The sequence below is a fragment of the Delphinus delphis genome, chromosome 7, assembly GCF_949987515.2.
Source record: "Delphinus delphis chromosome 7, mDelDel1.2, whole genome shotgun sequence".
Lineage (NCBI taxonomy): Eukaryota > Metazoa > Chordata > Mammalia > Artiodactyla > Delphinidae > Delphinus > Delphinus delphis.
Genome location: NC_082689.1, coordinates 2188875 through 2208300, shown reverse-complemented (window position 1 = coordinate 2208300; position 19426 = coordinate 2188875). Strand labels below are relative to the sequence as shown.

Below are 19426 nucleotides of genomic sequence, written 5' to 3'. Positions count from 1 at the left end.
ACATTACATTACGTCTGATCAAGAGGAGGAACAAACAACAAAATTAAACCACTGAGATCAGAGGAAAAAGTGGTCCAGGCGATGACCGGGGCAGGCCTTCTACGGAGGTGATGGACTCCCATTTGCACAGACCAGTTTCATCGTCGAGCCGTTATTTCTATGAACTAAGCGGTTGGGGAAGAGGCCTCATGTCGGCCGAGCCACCCTTGGGGCCAGGCCTTTGCCTCACCAGACCCGGACACCCACCTGGAGGCCGGGGACCAGGACCCAGTTTCCAGATGAGGGAAGCAGACGCTGCGAGGGGTCACGTGACCCATGACCTTTGCTGCCCCCCGTGCCCCAGCACGAGGCAGGGTCCTCGGCCAAACTTTTACGGGTGTGTCCTCTGCTAGAATCTCACCCGCCAGACACGACACACTTGTGCTTACACGCACACGTGCACACGCACCCACAGACACACACACACAACACAGGCGCACACGTGTCCACACAGAGGCGTGGGCATCACACATACACACACCACACACGCCTGCATGCAGGAAAGGAAGAGCACGTAGTCGAAGAGAAAAGGGAGAAAAGTTCTCTGGAAGCTTCATGGGTTTCCAACGCCCGGTGCAGACACGGTGCTTTTAACAAAGACTGAAGGTCTGTCGGCTTCACCACCAAACAGAGCTCCCCTCCTCCCGAGGGCCCCTGGGACCCGCACTCGGGCAGGTGCTGACCCGCAGGTTTCCTTCTCCTCCAGCAGGAGAAGGAAACCTATGCTCTGAGCACCCACTTCTGGCCACAGGAATCCCTTCAATCCGGCCCAGATCAAAGCAGAAATCACCATGTGACGACAAAGGCAAACACTGTGTTTTACAACATCACCCTGCAGCCGGAGTCTACCGGCCCCGCATAACGTGAAGGAACCGGGATGAATGGGGAGTCGTCTCTCGATTTTTTGTCGATAAAGGAGGGATATTTATTTCTGTTTCCCATTATCTCACAAAAGGTTTTGTGGAAGAAAAATTAGGAGATTATGAGCCCATTCAGATTCGAGCACCCGCTTTTCATTAACCTAACACTTTCTGACACCTTGCCTCGGTCTCCATCACTTTCTTACTGTTAAGATGCGAGACAGATTCCTGTTTTTCATTTAATGCACAAGACAGGAACACTGCAGACAGAAGGTGAGAAGACAGACTTGAAGATGCCACCTTTGGCTTAAAGAGCAAACTGGGAGAAGCCCCAGAGCCCGTTCCTCCAAAACACAGAGACAGAAAGGTTGGTCCCTGCAGGCGCATGCTCACGGCACTGAGGGCCCTGCCCGGGGACCGTGTCGGGAGGGGGGCGGGGGGCGGCTGGGGGCTTGCTCACGAAGGAAGATGAAGGTCAAAGGAAAACAGTAAACCCCGCAAGAGCTGGAGCCACCGTCGGGGAATTCCCGATTGTTCCCCAAATGCCCCATGGGGCAGGAAGCCGGGACTCTTACCTGAAGGCCGCCAAGTACTCTGCGTCTCCCATGGGGGGGTCAAGGCCGCCGGTGAAAGCCATGTTGACGTTGAAGCCCACGCCGGGCCCCGTGCCCACCTGCATGGGGGAGAGAGATGAGCGTCACAGACCATGACCCCGGTGGCCCTGCCGGTGCGCCCCTAGCCCGCCCGGGTCCCCAAGGCCCCGACACACTGCCTTCTACGATGGAGCATTTTCAGAGGCAGGGCCCCCGTCCCCCTCCACGGGTGCAGCGTGTGGGGCTGCCCTGCCCAGGGGAGGGGCCAGCAATGTGCGCCCACAGGGCCCTGCGAGCAAGGCTGTCCTTCCCAACTTCCTTCCCAGAAGGAGACCCAGAGGCAGACGATCCTTTTTCCTTGGGTGGGATTCCCCACTGTCGGGGCCTCTTTGTTCAGAGTGTGGGGCTCTGCTGGGGCATCGGGGTGTCCCACAGGATCCTGACACTCCGGTGCCCACTGTGTGGCACCGGACAGGCGAGAGGACGGCCCCCGCCCAAGGGACAGGACGAAAGGCGTGGCTTGGAGATGCGTTGTGACTGCACACAGCAGCGTCTCCTGCAGGACAAGGGCACCCCACTCTCACCCGTTCATAAATCCTGCAGTCTGTTTGGATTAGAACCAGAATGCTCTCCTGTTTTCCATCTTTACTTGGAACAAGATAAAGCCCACGTGGGCACACGTGATGGAATCGAGGCTGACGGCTGCCCCCGATCGCCGCTGGGAGCCCTTGCTCTGCATTGCAGGTGTGGCCACACCTGTTCTCACGCCCCCTCCAAGGCCCAGCACGGGATGGAGCCCCGCTCACCTCGTCAGGTGCCCCGCTGCCCGGGAAGAAGTTCCCGTCATCGTAGCGGTGCAGCGAGATGTACAGCACGCTGGGGTCACTGTAGAAGGCCTGCTGGGTCCCGTTCCCATGGTGCACGTCCTGGAAGGGCGGGGGGGTGGTCAGGGGTGGGGGCTGACTCAGCGCAGGTGCCCTCAGGCCCTGGCTGATGAGCCCCGTAGCTCGGGGCCCTTGGGGCCCTGGGAAGAGAAGGAAGAGGCCCCAGGTGGCATCCTCCTCGCCCGCGCGGCACCCCATGGGGCAGGTTCGGCGGGTGTCTCAGCTTCCCCAGAGGCCGCGATTTTCCAGGCAAAGTTATTTGATTAATTTCTTGTCACAGCTTGGCGGGTGAGGGCCGGGGAGGTCGCTGACCACGGCCGTTCACCTGCTCCGCACCGGACCCTGGGGTACACGGGAGACCGTCCCCGGGGTGGAGCGATGGGGGTGCCAGGGCCCAAACAGGAACGACAAGCCGCTTCTCCAAATCACAGTGACCACGTGTTGAAACCACACAAGCGGGGTGGCCCGCTGCATAGAGCGTGCACACTTGAGGGCCGCACACGAGTCTGTGATTTTAAACCCCGGGGAACTGCTTAGAATCCTTACCCTACTTATGAGAGCTACCTGTGCTCATCATAGAAAAGTGGAGGGACAGCTGCAAGTGAGGAACCAGCTGGGTCCCACTGAGGCCCACCGCCGCCGAGGGGCGCACACCAGGGCCTTGGCACTCACGCACCACTTGTGCGCTGTTCCACGTGACAGCGGAGACCTTACACGCGGTTCTGCGACAGCACCAGACGGATCACCCACTTTCCGCAGTGCTTCCGGCACGCCCACCTTCTCCAGCACTCAGCTGCTATACGTGCCCAGCATCTCTGACTGCTCCACAAGGGGCGCTAAAGGAAGGGCCCCCTGGGGCCAAGGCACCGGCTGTGTGAACACCGGGCTCCGCAGTCCACGCTGTGCGGCCGTGGCACCCAAGGGCCCCTTGACCAGTGCCCGCCGCCCGGAGCTTGGGGGTGTCCTGGGCTGTGTTTTGGTGTTTCTTTTCCCAAAGGAGAAGGACTTCGCAGCATAAAAGATAATCCCACCCAATGTAACTGATCTTTTTAACTAGAAAAAATGATGAAATAAATCTTAAATACCAAAGAGAATGTCCCCCCTGCCCCCTTCATATATGGCTGAAAAAAGAAGAAAAAAGTGAACCCCTAGAATCCCCATGTCCAGCATAGGACTCCGTATACCTATTTTTGGAGTTCAGTTATTCTATAGCGTTTTTCATAGAGTTTACCTTTGAGGCAGTGCGATTGTCAGATGTGGCCCCTCCCAAGGGAAAATGGGAAGGAGGTTAAACCAGTGTCAACTGGCTCCCCTCTGCAGAAGCAGGGAGGGCCTTTACGCCGGGAGTGACAGTGGAGGGCGGGCCACACCCTTGATCCCTGTCGAGGCCCAGGCTCCACCCCTTCCCGCACTCCCGCCTCCCAGCGAGGTTTGCAAGGATTGCCCTTCGGCTGCTGCCCTCGACCACAGGCCTATTTCTAGACCCTTCAGGAGCCGGGTTATTGGCAGGATTGGCTGGCTGAAGCTGTCAAACAGACTCCTAACAGGTTTGGGCTTTTCCTTTCTGCATCTTTGAGGTAGTTTCCAGAAAGGTAAGGCCCCCAAATCCCATGGCCAGTGGAGATGGAAAAGCTCGCCTCCGCCTCCCACTGTCTGCGGGGGAGACAAGGAAGGGCCACTCACCCAGTCCACCACGAGGGTCTTGGTCACACTCAACCTCTGCTGGAGAAGCTTGGCTGCGACAGCCACGGAATTGAAGTAGCAGAACCCCCTGGCAGGTGAGAATCAGGAGAAATAGAGACAAATTCCGGGCTCTGATTAGTTTTTATTCAACGTGCGATAGAACATTCTAGAATCCCACGAGGGTCTCAGGCGGCGGTTTGGAAACGTTAACTGATGCTGATCACTGACACACACACACGGTCCAGGCCGCCAGCGCTCCCAGGGTGAGAGAGTCCATCTCACTTTATGCCCCCAGGACGTCTCCCAGAACACGCACTGACCGACCTGTCAGAGGCACCGAGGCCCACAGACACGGAAGTTACTCATTTGACTTTCTCACTGCGCGTCTTTCCACAGTCTAAGATGTATAACAGTGATTCTAGAGAGTCTCTGAGAACGGGAAAAACGAGCTGAGAAAGTGAGTCAAGTGAAAATGAAAATCTAAACCTGAATTTCCCTTTGCCTGAATCACCAAAGAAAATGAGAAGCCCGGGTGGGTCTGTTTTCGGGCTGTAGGCTGCCCGGCGGGAAGCCTCGCGTCCCAGCAGCCACCGCCTCTCTGGCCGCGCTGGCCCCAGGACCGAACTATGCAGTCTCTAAGAGCCTCCACGGACGTGTCCCTCCATATTCCATCTCGGTCCATCTGCGCCCACCCTTCAGAATATCTGACAGCTCAGAGTTGAATTAGAAAGGTGACCTCAGCGAAATGCTACGATCAGCGCCCGCCCCTCGGTCCCGTGGACTGTTCTGGGCCAGGGAGTGACTGCACGGTGGTGACGACAGCTCCCTTTACGGTGAAGGGTCCCTTCCTGAAGCCCGGCCCCGAGGCCCTCACTGGGGATTCGAGGCGGCCGAGGGCTCCGCCGCCCGTTGGCTGAAAGCCAGGCTCCCGGTCCAGCACTGCCCCCGCGCTTCCTGCTTCTCCCCACAGCTCTGTCTGCACCATCCGTGCTTCACCAGCCGACAAACCAGTGCTCATTCCCCCAGCCACAGCCCGTCCCCTCGTCCTGACGACCCACGACACGGTGTCTGCTGTCTCGGGGCCCGAGGGCGAGCCCCAGACATCACGCTCGCTGAGGGTTTTCTGCGTCCACTCCGTGCACAACTGCCCGGGTCAAGTCCTGTGGCTGCCCCCGGGCGGCTTCTCCTTGACCAGGATGGACCCTGAATCGCACGTCAACCCCGCCACCTCGGCCAGCTTCTCATGTGCACAGTCAGGGGTGTCTACAACCCGAAACGCAGGCCAGAGAGCTGACCCCTGTGGTCATGACCTTGGGACTTCAGCCTCGCGGTGCCAAGCCGTGAGCAGGTCAGCTGGAAGGCCACCCGCGAGCAGACCTGAGGCCTGACTGTTAAAGCTCTAGAACGAGGAAGCACCACGAGCACTCCTTCTGGGGCAGCAGAAGTTCCCTCTCCCAGGCCTGGCAACGAGACGACTCCTCTGGACTCGCTTCTGCACACACGGCCTCCCACTCTGCACACCTCCACGCGCCGCCCCCGCACCTCTTCACCAGGACCAACCCTAACCAACTCGAGCTGCACGTACGGTTACGCCCTGTTGGACCGGCCTCTCAGGGACCGTGCACGGGCAGGCTCGAGAATGCCGCAAGTCCCCTGCCCGAGAGTGACCGTGTGTGTACTTACATGGGCGTGCTCTCCTCCGCATGGTGTCCTGGGGGGCGGACCACGGCAAAGCCATTCTACGCGCGACACCAAAAAGGAGACATGGGGACAAAAGATTGGTTTCAGGTCAGTGAGAAAAGGCAGAGTGTGCGTGAGGACACGGTTTCCAGCTGCCTTGCGGGCGCACAGACGTAGGGCAGGATACAGGGCTGGCTGTGAGCACTTCAAAGACATCTAGGTCCCTTCTCTGAACGAGCCCTGCTGGTTATCACAAATTACTAAGATAAAAGGTGAGTCCGTCCCCGATTTTCTATCTTTGACAGCCTGCTGGCAAGGCTGGGAGCTGCTCAGCTGGGGAAGCAGGGTAGGAGTGGAAGGGGCACCGCGGCCCCCCTCTGATCGTAACCAGCCTCCCCAGGAAGCAGCTTGACGGGAGCCCTGGACGCAGATGAAACGGAGAAGGCTCGGCCGCTGCACAGATGCTGTGCCCTAGTTTGGCCTTAACGTGAATCTCTCTGCTGTCAGTGCAGCTCAGTTCCCAGGGGACTGAGCGAGGCAGAAAACAATCACTAACGCTTAGAAAGAAAATCTCAGAGGCTGGAGAGGAGCTTCAGTCCCCACCCCTGCTTAGGACCCCTGAGTCACTTATGCTTTAAAAGAACCATCCGCAAACCATCCTGCAGCCACCATAATAAAAATGGTTTAGACCGGCACCCCGGGTCTCACAAGCGCAGGAGGCCGTGCGATCGAGGTCTGTAACAGAGACCCATGGGTCGCGGACCATGCTGACCGGGCGTGGGAAGTGTACCCAGCCGGCTGCAGAGACCAGCTCAGGGGGGGACGGGGGGGGCACACTTAGTGGGAGCCCCGCCTCGGCACGCTTGGCGCTGCCAACTATCTCCCCTCTCCTGCACAGGACCCAGCGCTGCGGTTCTGCATGGGGACGTGGGCCCCAGGGGTCCCGTGCCCCGGGGGCCTTTGCATATAAACCCCAAGGCTCTGTGCCCTTCCCGCGGAGCTGAGAGCTGACCGGCGGCGGGCAGCGATGGCGGGTGGCCTTCGGGTACGGTAGCAGGAGGAGGCCCGGGCACACACGTTTGCAGGGAAAAGGAAGCTCCGTGTCAGTGCCCCGAAGAAGCAGTAAAACTTATCAATTTCATTAAACCTCGACGTCTTTTTAACACCCGTGCAAAGAGGTGGGGAGGCGTGTAAATAACCCGCGGGGCTGTCACCTCAACGAAAACGACAGACAGTGGCTGTGTCAGGGGTGGGATTTGAGCTTTCCCGTGAAACCGAGAACTCTGGACAACTTGTATTCGGCTCAGCTCTTCCCAGCACTGAGAAGACCTTCCTGATGAGATGGGTGGTGACATTCATGGTTTCAAAGATTGGTGATGCTTTGGACGCCGTATAATAAAATGTGTCCAGATTTGGAACACCTACGTGATCCAGTGAGTCCCTATTTCCAAACAACCACGCACTGTGCAAACGTCAGGATAAATGAGCGGCTCCACGTGCGAGGCTGACGGAATTTCTCGCACAGGAGGACAAGCTCGCTGACGCTGTTCTAGGGTCCACACTGTAGCTCATCTTCAAGAAGCTGCCACTTGTTGAATTTTGGCAAAGCGTCAAAGAAGAATGCCCACAATTATCTGGAAAAGCTCTTAAAATACTCCCCATTCCCTAGTTCTGCACCTGCGCGAGGCCAGATTTTCTTCGTGTGCTTCAACTAAAACAACACGTCACCAGACACGGAAGCAGAAGCAGGTGTGAGAGTCCAGCTGAGCGACTAAGCTCTTATCATTATATTTAAATTAATAAATATTTTAAAAGCCTCCGTTTTAAACTCTAGTGAGTGGTCAAGGCTGATGACACAACTCATAAAGACAAAAGCTCTTCGGGATTTTTCAGCCACTGTAAGAACGTAGCATGTTCCCGAGATCGAATTCTTTGAGAAATGCTGTATCATTACACGTGTTTTCACAAGCGTGGGAAAAGTCCCCTTGGGTTCAACAGTGATGACAGAGCTGGGTCCGCCCATACTCCCCATCACAGCCACCAGGTGCCTGTCCAGAGGGGGAGCGAAGCGGGCGGGCTGTCCCTCCCCACCTCCTCCTACCCCCCCACCCCCCGGGGCTGTGTCCTCCCAGGACCCCTCCCGCTGGTCCGCACTGACCTTCAGTTCCCCTGTGGCCACCTTGAAGACCAGCTCCACCACGCAGCCCACGGCCAGGCGGGCTGCCCCTGACGAGTGGACCTCGTTCCATATGGTGTCACTGTCTACCTGTGAAGACATCAGGCCCGCAATAAGGCCGGCGTCCTTGGTCAGAGTCACCCCCCCATCGCGGCCAGGTGGCCGTGCAGCCGGGGGCCCCTGTGCTCTGCCTCTAAAACCAGAGCCTGCCATCTCTCCTTGACTAATTACAGAACATACCCAGCTCACATTCGGGCTTTTTTTTTTTGAAGACATGCCAAAAAATACTAAACAGAGAAAGAACAGTGCGCGCACCGACAATAGCACGCCTGCGTTTTTACCCCTTCCTGAGGTGTCATTTCTTTTCTCAATTGCTCCAAAATACTCCATGCTAGGAGTCACGATGTCAAGGTTACCTAGTTCCCTTCTTTTTTTAACTGCAACTGCAGCTGAGTTACACTAACAATTAGCAAAAGCAAATGTGGCAAGTGTTAGAATTAGAGGTCCCTCCAAATTATGACTTTATTTCTTGCTGAACTGAAGGAGAAGCCCCGCGTGTTTGACAGGAGTCGTTAACAGGGACGGCACGTGGACGGGTGAGGGGAGGAGAATCCAGGCTCTTGGACACACGCCAGGGGGCTCAGCCCAGGGGATGGCACGCCTGCCCAGGTAGCTGTTCCCCTTCCAAGAGAAAAACCCGTGTGGGGCACAAACCTGTCAGGTAACGTGTTTGCGTGCTGGTTTATTTACTCACACATTAGATATGTTTTTTAAACTCTAGCTAACGTGGGCAGGAAGGAAGACACAGACGTGACGAGTCGGTTCTGCGGAGGCTGAGTCTCCTGCGGGAGCCTGGGGGGCAGGGAGCAGGGGCCCCTGGCTCCAGGTCAAGGGCGCTGCCATCCCCAGGGCAGGGCAGCTGGTGCCTCGGCCGCACACACCTGGGACTCGCGTGCCCTTCCTGTGGGTGCCCGAGCCTAGAGAGGGTCTGGGAAGCTGTGAGGAATAAGCCCTTCCACCTGCAGCAGAGTCGGCCGGGCCTGGGTGAGACACTCCTTCCCACGGCAACCTCTTCCAAGCGCTGAACGCTCGGGGCCCCGGACACAGAGGCTGAGCCGCAGGTGAGGGCCCGGCACCCCCTCTCCGGCCCAGCCAGGGTCAGCACCCAGGCCCCTGCCCACCTGACAAAGGCCCTGATCATTACGTGGTGCGGATGGATTTCTTTCAATGAAGTCTTGGGGCTTCATCTTCAAAGCGAGATGATTTAAAATACATTTACGAGCAGCTCGAGCTATTTCCTGAGGAGTGTTATTCCGTGCGGGCTCTTCTCTTCAATGACCAAACCTCTATGTTCTTTAAATAGCTTCCAAATGTCAGCAGAACGCTCTGCACTTAGCGCACTCTCCACAGCATTAATATTCAACGTTCAAAGACCGGCTTCTGTTCTAAATAATACTGTGCTGTTATTCATTGAAGTAGCCACTCAACTAGAAGATTCTGGACCAGTTGCTTCAGCCGAAGAACCAATTCAATAAAACCAAAGCAAGAGCTGGCAGGAGGGTCCGACCGGTCGCCTGGGCCTCGCGAGAGGCCGCACCCCCGAGCACCAAAGCGGGTTTGGGCAAAACTACGCAGATTACTTCTCCTCCAAATGCAATGATTTGGGTTTCAGGCTAATAACCGGAGCCAGGTGGGGAAAGGGACTGACCCCCCGTGTGCCCTGAAGGATCTCTGTGCCCTGTTCTCCTCCCGCATGACCCCAGGGTCCACAAGGTCCTGGAACATCGTGTCCAGGGTGAGGGACAGACCCCCAGCCCCACTGCAGTGTCTCCAGAGAACCTGACAGCACTTTCCACTGCTTCGGGGTCTCAGCCCCCCAGCTTCTGGCCACCAGCTCCCCAGGGACCAACGTGGGATGGTCGGATTGGAGCCCCGAGTTCCAGAAGTACAAGGCGGCCCTGCTTGGGGCACCCACAAATACAGAAGCAGGAAACAAGGGAAAGAGCCACGGGCTACACTCCACAATCCCTCCAGCAAAGACGGAGACAAGGTGAAGACGGGGGTGGGGAGACCCCTTACAGAGATTTCAAGTGGACACTCGGGGTGGCCACTCTGAGTGGGCCGCGGACCTTAGAAGCCATGGCACTCGGGGTCCCCAGGGCCTACCAGGGCAGGGCTGGGAGGGAAATGCAATAATCAGGAGGTGAGCAAAACAGAAGTTTCTCTTATTTGGCTTGGGAAAAAAAGGTAAAACCATTTAAAAGCTCCATTGCAGAACCTAGATGTTAATTCAAGCAGCTTCGGGGGAAGCAACGCACCCTCTCCTTCCCTGCTTCACCAGCCGACCTGCACCCTCCCAGCCACACCTGGGCCCCTGGGGTCTCCTCTGCTTCCCTGACAACACCCCGGGGGGCTGGCCCCCAGCTCTGGAAGGAGATCCAGAGGCCCAAGAGGGCTGCAGCTGCACCAGCGACATGGCGAGTCGAGTCCACGCTGAGCCAGGCGGGAGGGCGGGCACTGCGATTCTCTGCCCTCCTATTGGGGCAGTTATAGAAAACAACTGAAAGGGAACGATCCCTTGAGGCGCCCTATGGTTCACACTTCCCACTAATTATTCTGATGGACTCCTCTCTCGACCGGGTTCGATTTGGCGAGATTTTCCACGTCTCTGTGTTCCAGAGCATTTTTGTGTCTGGATGTGGAGGTGGGCGCTGGTAGCCTGCTGGGGGCTGGATGTGGACTTCACACCGGGGAGGGGCCACCTGGCTCAAGGCCCCAGGCCCAGTCCCCATTGCGCTTTCATTTGCCAATTATAAATCCTGCCTCGCAGGGCGTGCTGCTGCAGGGCAGTGCAAAGCCAAGCCTTTTCAAGTCTGGCCAAAAATTCGCCCCGCATTAAGAGATTGCAGCCTCTTTGCAGTACAAAATGCAATAACTCTAGGAGGCCCTGGTGGTGGTATGAACAAACGCCGTTTATGCTCGTTCTGACGGGGTAATTTTCAAAGCAGCGATTTTTGTAAAGACTCAGGAAGAAAACAATTTTGTTTCATTTCCATAACGGAATCCAGACCCCGAGCTTCACCCCGCGCTCTGTCGTTACGCTCACGTTCGGCTGAAGCGCGCTTCCAGCCGAGATGCCTTTGTCGTCCACTAGGTCCTCCGGCCTCTCTGTGACCGAGACCGGCTGCAGCGCTTCCCGGGCTGGGGAGCTCCACGGCTAGCAGACTGGCCAGGAGGGGGCTGGTCCTTGCCCTCACCCTCCCTCATCCAGAGGGCAGCGGGGGGCGGGGGGACAGCCCCTCCTGATGGAAGGAGCAGCTCTGGCTGCGGAGACCTGGCCTCCGCTGTGCTGAGGTAGGGGTGGGTGCCCAGAGGGGTCCCGCGCCCCCATCCCGGGCAGGGAAAGCCCAGGTTAAATCAAGATGCTGGTTCTCCTGCGTGTCTACCTGCCCAGGTCTGCTCAAGAGCTCCATCTCCCGGAGAAGCAGCTCTATCCCCCTCACGCGGCCCAGAAACCTCATGCCCACAGTCAGAGCTGCCCTTGGGGCTTCGGGTTGGAGCTCGGATACGGGATCAACACACACCCCGTGAGATGACGGATTCACGACCTGAGCTGGGACGAGTGGACTGTTGCTCGGTGGGTCAGACGAGACAGACCCACACACCAGATCCCGTTTCCTAAAGCCAGCCGTGGTGCCAGACGACCTTCCCCGGAGGAAGGTGCCCCAGACCCGCCATCAAAACGCTCACAGGCTCACAGGGCCTTTGAAGCCACACGAGTGAGCGGTGGGGCAGCCCCGCCCAGCAGGCCCTGTTTATGGAAAACACCTGGTAACAATTACCTGCTCTGCGGAGAGCAAGGCCGCGATTTCTGTGACCACCAGGACCCTGAGAACAAACAGGACATTATTTACACATTAAAGAAATACTTACCCCGACACCACCGCAGGGCAGCCTGACAAACACCGATGTTAGCGAGCCTGCAGGGAGAAGGAGAGCCGAGGTCAGGTGGGCAGGGCCACCCAGCGCCCCAGCCTGCAGGGGGCACGGCCGGGCGGTGCCGCAACGGCGCTCTGACGCTTGTGGAAAATGCACAGTGCGTCCCACGCACGCAGGGGCAAACGGTCCTCAGAGGTACCACTGTACCACCGTGTGGCCGGGGGTGGGTCCTGGGCTGAGCAGGCCCAGCCCCTGCGGCGCCCTTGCATTCTCCACGGCAACAGCCCACTCCTCACGGGGTGGGGAGACCACACGGAAGCTTCTGCTTCCAGCCCGAGCTGTGCACCTGGCAGGGAACCACCCTGAGCTCCCTGCCCCCGACACTGGCTCTCAGTTCTGAGCTCTGGCCGCCCTCCCCAGCTGTGAGCAAGAGAAAGAGGCCTGGGGTTAACCCCCCGGGGTGAGCTCTTTAGACACGAGGGGTCTTTGGGGATATGACAGCAGCCCCCTCCCCATGTACAAGTGTTCCAAGGTCACTGGGACGGTGCACAGCTACGAAACCACACAGCCTTGAACCTGGCCGTCTAGAAGGCCTGCCCGGGGCCCACGCTGCAGACACAGGCCCCGTCCCACGAGGCTCAGGCCTGCCTCGGTGACAAGAACGGGACCTGTCTTCTTCCTCAGTGTGATCCGGGTGCTGGTTGATGACTCGCCTAAAACCTGCCTGTCATGCAGGACCAGAGGGCGGCACAGCTGCCCAGCGCCCCCTCCCCGGGCTGGCGGAGTGTGAAGCCCAGGCTCCAGCTGGCCAACCCCCCTTCAGGAGCTGCCCCCATCCGGGAGAGACTCTCTGTGCAGCCGGGCGCCCCTGCCCCGCTTCCACCTCGCTCCCACTGCGACCCCCAGGCCTTTCCTGGCAGGTTCCACAGCCCAGCTTGGGAGTCTGCTTTCTGGACCTGGCAGAGCCGGGCCCGGTGCTGGGAGGGCTCACTCCCAACACTGCCCTCTCCCCAACCCGAGCACCAGCTCTGCTTGGGTGGCCGTGAGCTGCTCCCGGGGCCCCAGGAAAGAAGCAGGCCTTGGGTCACAGGGTCCGGATGGCTCACCAGGGGAGCAGGCCTGGTGAGGTCTGTGCCCGCCTCATCCCGGCTCCTGGCCTGGACCACACACTGTGGACCCTCCCCGTCATGCCCCACCCCCTCCGAGATGCCCGGACGGTGGGTCCTGCCCCGGGCCTGCCCTGCCTGCGCCCACGGCTCTCCTCCAGGTCACGCCCCCTCAGCCGCCTGCATCCCCGTCTTCTGACTGTGGTTCCCCTGCCGTGCCTTCTGACATCAGTTAAACTGATCCTCGCGGAGCCACGCAGCCTCTGGCCCCATCCCCGTGAGGCTGGGGGCATGCCTGCCTTCTCCTTGTGCCACGACTGCAGGGGAATCGGCGGGTGTGCAGGTGGGTGGAGGGGCCGGCGGGCAGGGAAGTGATGTCCACGGAGAGCAGCCCTGGGAGGGGCTTCCCAGGCCTGCCCTAAGCCCCCCGTGGGCGGTCCTGGGGCCGGAGGGACAGGGTGGGCTGCAGTGCATGGCGGGGGGCGGGGGAGAGGGGAGCCGGCACCACGCTGTCCTGCAACAGATTCACCCGATGGCCTGAATCAGGGAGGGCGGCACCAGCCCCCCGTGCCCCCATCGGCCCTGCCCTTGACACGCGGCAGTGGCTCTAGGTGACCACGGGATGGGAATGGCTTCAAGATGGTTCTCGTAACACTAACTATTCCAGCACACAGGAACATGATGCTAGGGGTGTAAGAGCTTCCCCCCAAAGAATCCAAGCGCCCGTGTGAATCCATGTACATCCATCAGTGTGTGTGTAAATATGAGTGAGAGGGGCTCTGCTGAGACTGGATTCCTGTGTTTGAAATTACAGACTGATGCATTAAAACCATACATCGTTTGAGTATTTTGATTTTGCTCATTATCCGGCCAGGAAAGACCACAAAAATAAAAAAGGTAGGATACCCTGAATTCGGACACAAGCCTGTGCTCGGATGGGCAGCAGGGAAACAGGGAAGCTGTCCTGGCCCAGAGCTCCGGAGCGGCCCAGCGGTGGCCTCTCCGCACAGCTGGTCTCCCCCCGGCCCCAGCCGCCTCGGCCGAGGCCCCAGTTGGTCAGCGAGTCCCTCCCCCACTGGCGTCCTGTGTTGCGGGGCCACCACTGCCTAGGCCAGGTCACAAAATGTTCAAGCCGAGAGACGGGGGTCTGACGCTTGAGGGGCACCCTTGCTCTCCCAGTCCTGGCAGGTTAGCTGACAGGCAGGCTGGGATGCCGACGGGCGCGGGGAAGATGCTGGCTTTCTTCCGCCGCTCCTGCTGCTATGCTGTGAGCAGAGGGTCGCCTAGTAACCCTTCACCTGAGCTCGGAGAGGCACTCATGAGGTGCTCTGCAGCCCTGGGTCCACACTCCTCAGCCACCAGGCCAGGTTCCCTCCCCAGGTCGCTGCCGTCAGAAGATGAACCCTGACTTCCAGGAACACCTAAGGTGGTGAACAGGTAGCCCCCTGCAGCCCGGCCAAGCTTTGTCACTGCCCCACACTCACTACACAGGCCTCTTTGCACAAGGCTTGGAAATTTGTGGATTCAATTAAAAAGAGGAAGGGAGATCACCCAGTAGTGTTTAAACACCGAATCAGGGTACCGTTAACATTATCAACTCTCACCACGTCTGGAAAGCCAGACTGACGTAATGACGCTACAACAGTCATCAGAAATGTAAATAGGGCTCAAGTGGTAGGAAGGTATCTGCTTGGGCATCCCCACGGCAACGTGAGTAGACTTCACAACACAAAACTCAGTAGGAGAGAAAAAGGAAACAGAACGGGTTATAATACCATTATGGTAAATGGAACACACGCTCACAATACGTGTGTTTGTGACAACACACTTGGCTCATAAAAGAAACACTAAATACACTCCCGCGGCTGCCTATGGGCGGAGCGGCGTCTGAGATGGTGGACGAACACTTCAACAAAGAAGCCACGAGCGGCAGAGGGGCTTCCAGGGACGGAGATGCTGGATGAACTGAGGGGGACCCCCCATGTGGTCACGGACACGGCTTGGCGGGAGGAAAGCGCCGTCTCCTGGCTCACCCACCGGTTACTCTTCCCCAAGGACTCCCGGCTCCGGCGTCTCTCATTTCCCATCACCCGTCTTAAGCCTAGTTTGGCACCAGACTGGAAGCCTCACCCGTCCTCCTGGCGGGGGACCCGAGCCTCCGTGCCTGCAGGGAGACCATCCTCCCGTCGTCACCCGATCCCCTGCCCCATGGAGCAGTGCACGCCCAGGAGACGGGCTTGCAGGACTCCTGGCGGGCTGACCAGGGGAGGGACATGGAGCGTGCGTGGACTCTGGGCCACACTGTGCGTTCAGGGGGAGGCCGGCTGCTCCCCGGGCTGAGGCCCCCGGACGCTCCTGGAGACTGCTGAAGCGGGGGCTACCGGTCCCGGGGCCCACGAGCAGCCCCTCCCGTGCGGGAGAACGGTCCAGGAGCCGGGCTCTGCGTTTCCTGGGGGATCCCGGGGCCCTGCCGGACGTGCCGGCCTGAAGACCCTGCACTTGGCCCACTTGGCCCCTCCCTCCGAGCCCGCTGACCTTCTCCCCCATCCACACCGTCCTCATCCTTGATGCCTCCTTTCCACAAAGCCCTGCCTGGGCCCAGGCCAGACCCCGTCCTCTGGGCCCGGCCGGCGCTCCGTCTCATTTCTGGACATTCTTGCTCCGATCCACCCCCCTCCCTGTGCCTTGGGCCCAGCCTCTGGGCTCTCCCGGGTGTCACCTGTCCTCCGGAGCCCTGGGCCCCTTCCTGGGGGCAGCCGGCTTAGACCTCCCTGCCCTCCCGAGTCCATGACTCTGGGTGCGGGGCCTGGGCACCCCCAACAAGCCCTCTCAGCTCAGAGGACACAGATGCGTTTTGGGGGCGCCAAGTGGAGGACGTTGTACACTCTGAAGAGTCTATTCCGTATCTGTGTCCAGTCTGCATCGTAGACGCCCCTCGGCCGAGGGAGAGAAGAGAGCAGCGTGCCCCCTTCCACGGGGAATGGGGACCCCCTCCTCGGGCCAGTCGCCCCCATACACCTCCTGGTTTCCTGTGTGTTATCCTAACCCACGTGGCCGAGCTTTGGAAAACCAAACTGAGTAGCAGGGACGAACCTCGCTGAGTGAGGACACAGGGCCCTTGGGGGGCAGCAGTTCCCGGGACAGGAGCCGGAGTGTCTACTTCCCTGGAGTCCATGTGTGTCTGCAGAGCAGGGCTCACAACAGCCAGGGCACCTGGCCGGGCCAGGGACCAGGCCTGGGACGTGGATGTCGGGGGAGCGGCTCTGGAGGTCTTCCTCGGCCCACTATGACCACCCCCACTCCTGGGGGTGGGCGAAGTGAGCCCCCAGCTGACCCAGGCAGCAGAGCCTGAGTGAGGAACAGGGGCTGCGTGGCCAAGACAAGAGGAGACCCTGGGCAGGCTATCGCGGGCCCTGGTCTGGCCACCGTGGCCGTGCAGCTCGGTGGACACTTTGGTGGAGACAGCCCGACAGGAGGCTTCTCAGCCACACTGGTCCCGGCTGTCCTGGGGGCTTCCACACGGGGAACGGGCGGCCTCCTGACCTGCCTTCATCATCCTCGGGGGGGGGCCTCTGTGACTGACATGGCTTCAGTGTTTTTGCCCCCCCAAATTCACATGTTGGAACCCTCACCCTCAATGTGATATTAGGAGGTGGGCCCTTCGGCAGGTGATTAAGCCGTAAAGATGGAGCCCTCATGAATGGGGTTAGTGCCCTTATAAAAGAGACCCGGGAGAGCTCCCTCACCCCTCCCACCATGAGGACCCAGCAAAAGGCACCGGCTGTGAACCGGCAAGAGGCCCTCACCCACCACGCTGGCACCCTGAGCTCGCATGTCCAGCCTCGGGGCAGGGAGCAAGCCTGGACGCGCCCTGATTCACCCTCATACTTGACCAAGTCTGGCTGGGTGAAAACTTCAGGCTGGAAAGAACCTTCCCCCAGAACGGGCCAGGCGCTGCACTGCTACCGAGGGGCCTGACGTCGTCCTGGTTCCTGGCAGACCTGGTCCCCTCCCTGGAACATCGCAGCACCCTTGCATCTTGTCCCTGTGCTCTGAGATTTCCCAGCGGTGCTCCCTGGCAGGGTTCTCGCGGCCGGCGGCTGGTCCTCCGGTCCTGGGACCTTCTCGTGATCACCCCAGATGCTTTCCTTTCCTTTCCGTGTCCTCCGGAAGCCCCTGCTCCCTGGGCCCTGAGTGCGAGGAACGCTCCTTGGATTTTCTTCTTTTCTCCCGTCTCCTGGTTTCCAGCTCTGGTCACCTTCCTGCTCCACTTTCCGGGACCTTGACTCACCGTTCCTTCCAGCCCCAGGACTCGATTCTGTGACCATGTTTCACTTTCCTCTCTGTTCTGTTTCTTCCCTTCTCTATGACCCTTGCTCACGTTCTGTGGATGTGGAATTGCCCTCTTTAAGGATTTTAATGCTGTTCCTGGCTCCCTCTGCAGCGCCCCCTCCGGTCCCCCCACCCACCCAGGAGTCTGGCCTCCGAGCTGCCGCTGAGCACCTTCCAAGGTGCCGATAGTCCTTGGTCTTCTGTTCGTGGCCCAGAGTGAGGACGTAAAGCCGGTGGAAGGTGCGGGGACACGGCGGGGACACGGCGGCCTTCTGAACCATCAGCACCACGTCAAGGACCGTAGGGGGCCATCTGCTGTGGGGCCCCTGATGACAGCTTCCTTTGGGCTAGTCAGTCCCTGAAGGAGGTCCCCATCTCTGCCCGGGGGTAAAGGTCAGTGTGCTGGGAGCCCAGCAGGGGCGGGGGGTGGTGGCCTTACCGTGCTCTGTGCCTGTGTCTGTCCCAGCCCAGGGACCCTGTGCCTTTCTGTCCAGGGCTGTGGGGTTGGCAGGACGTCGGGACGGAGGCCTCTCAGGCCCCTGTGGCCCGGTCCCCTGTCTGAGCCCCGCCTGTCCTGCACCCCGGGGCCAGGGTCCCTGCGGTCACTGTCCCTGGGCTGTCCGAGTCAGCAGGCGGAGCTGGGGGTGTCCGTCCCCGTGCCGCTCTGCAGCCCACTGCCTGGCACCGGCCGTCCAGCCCCGGGTCTCCTGCTCCTTCCCTGCCTCCCAGGTGCGAGGGTTTCTGTCTTTTAAAAGCCCTGTTGCTACACACGGCCCCCACCCCCCCCAGGCCAGAGCCCGAGTGTCTCCTCGCGGCCTCCGCCACCCCAGCTCCCCGCTCTAGGGGGGCTCAGCGCCTACCGGGCGCGCAGCAGAGGAGAAGACGTGCTCCCCAGGCGCACGAATGAGCGAAGGGGCGCATGAGTGCCCAGGGAGGGAGCACAGCCGCGCTGCAGGATCCCCAGGAGGGTCAAGCCGGTCCAGCGCAGGGCCGGGCACAGAGATGTGACCTTCGCAGCACCTGGCACGGAGACCAGAGGAAACAGCGCACAGCCCACCCCTTCCCCCGCCACATCTGGGCCCCAGCGGCTGTGATTCCTAGGCCCCTGCTGCCTGCTTTGGCTCGGCTCAGGGAGGAGCCCCAGGGGGCTTCTCTCCCCAGGCGGCAAAGGCAGGGATGGGGAAGGAAACCCACGGTTGGCGGCTGGGAAGCGGGGGAGGGAATTACTCAGCAGGGGTCCTGCCCGGAGGGGGGCGGGCGCCTGCGCCCGGGAGCCTGGGGGACCCTGCCCTTCTGTCAGACCCCCCCTGCCTTATGGGGAGACTCTCACCACCTCCCAAAGCAGAAGATGCCTGTTAGGAGGTTCCTTCCGTCAGGCCCAGGTCCCGCCCCCTCATCTGGCGGGGGCTGCCTGCCAAAGCCGAAGCCCCTGGCCCCCGGGGAGGAGGGGCCCGGTGTGGGGCGGGGGGCTCGGGTTGCCACGGTGCCCCCCCGAGCCTCGAAGAGCGTCCCCCAGACCGACTCCAGGCCCGGTGCGGGGTGGCCGGGTGGCCTCCAGCAACCCAGCTCTACTATTTGACATTCTGCAAAACCACTGGTTCTCAGCCCATTTTCTCCCCAAGACACCGGACACAAAGCAAGAAACCAACTGCCCACGTGAATGCCGAGCGTGGAAATCTCTCCTCCGGCCCCTCACCTGAGAGCCTGGCCCGGGCACCACGGAGAAGGGTCATCCCTGCCCCAGCTGCCCGCACAGAGCCTGGTGGGCGACACTCGCCTGTGCAGCGGGGGGCATGCAGGTGGGACGGCGGGGCCTCGGGCGAGGCCAGGGCTGGAAGCAGCCTCGGCAGTAAAGGTAAAGAAGGTCTTGAAATACCTAGAAGTTTCTTACTGTCCAGTTTCTGCCTGTTGAGGGGGTTTGTGCCGTAGAGCAGGGCGTGCGCCTCCGAGTGCACCGTCTGCAGCTCCTCCAGGGTGGCCTTGCGTCCGCGGATGCACTGCGGGGACAGAACAAGACAGGACACTGCAGGGGTGAGCCTCAGCAGAAGACTGGCACCCAGGAGGAGATGAAACTCTGTACGGGCACGAGCGCAAAATTACTCGGTTACTGTGGAATCCAAAGCAAACATCGCCC

At 60.0% G+C, this 19426-nt stretch overlaps 1 protein-coding gene across 2 annotated transcripts in view; it reads right to left on the bottom strand.

The window, feature by feature from the left end:
* The window catches only part of HDAC4 (histone deacetylase 4), a 284834-nt gene that overhangs the window by 25955 nt on the left and 239453 nt on the right, over nucleotides 1-19426 (bottom strand). The window contains exons 16-22 of one of the 2 annotated variants that reach the window (XM_060015821.1): nucleotides 19169-19289; nucleotides 11849-11895; nucleotides 7898-8005; nucleotides 5743-5798; nucleotides 4060-4147; nucleotides 2299-2418; nucleotides 1475-1572 (exon numbers count right to left, since the gene is read on the bottom strand). In XM_060015821.1, the coding sequence (XP_059871804.1) occupies nucleotides 1475-1572; nucleotides 2299-2418; nucleotides 4060-4147; nucleotides 5743-5798; nucleotides 7898-8005; nucleotides 11849-11895; nucleotides 19169-19289 (638 nt within the window). The remainder of the gene's footprint in view (nucleotides 1-1474; nucleotides 1573-2298; nucleotides 2419-4059; nucleotides 4148-5742; nucleotides 5799-7897; nucleotides 8006-11848; nucleotides 11896-19168; nucleotides 19290-19426) is intronic. The other variant, XM_060015822.1, reaches the window with a different exon arrangement.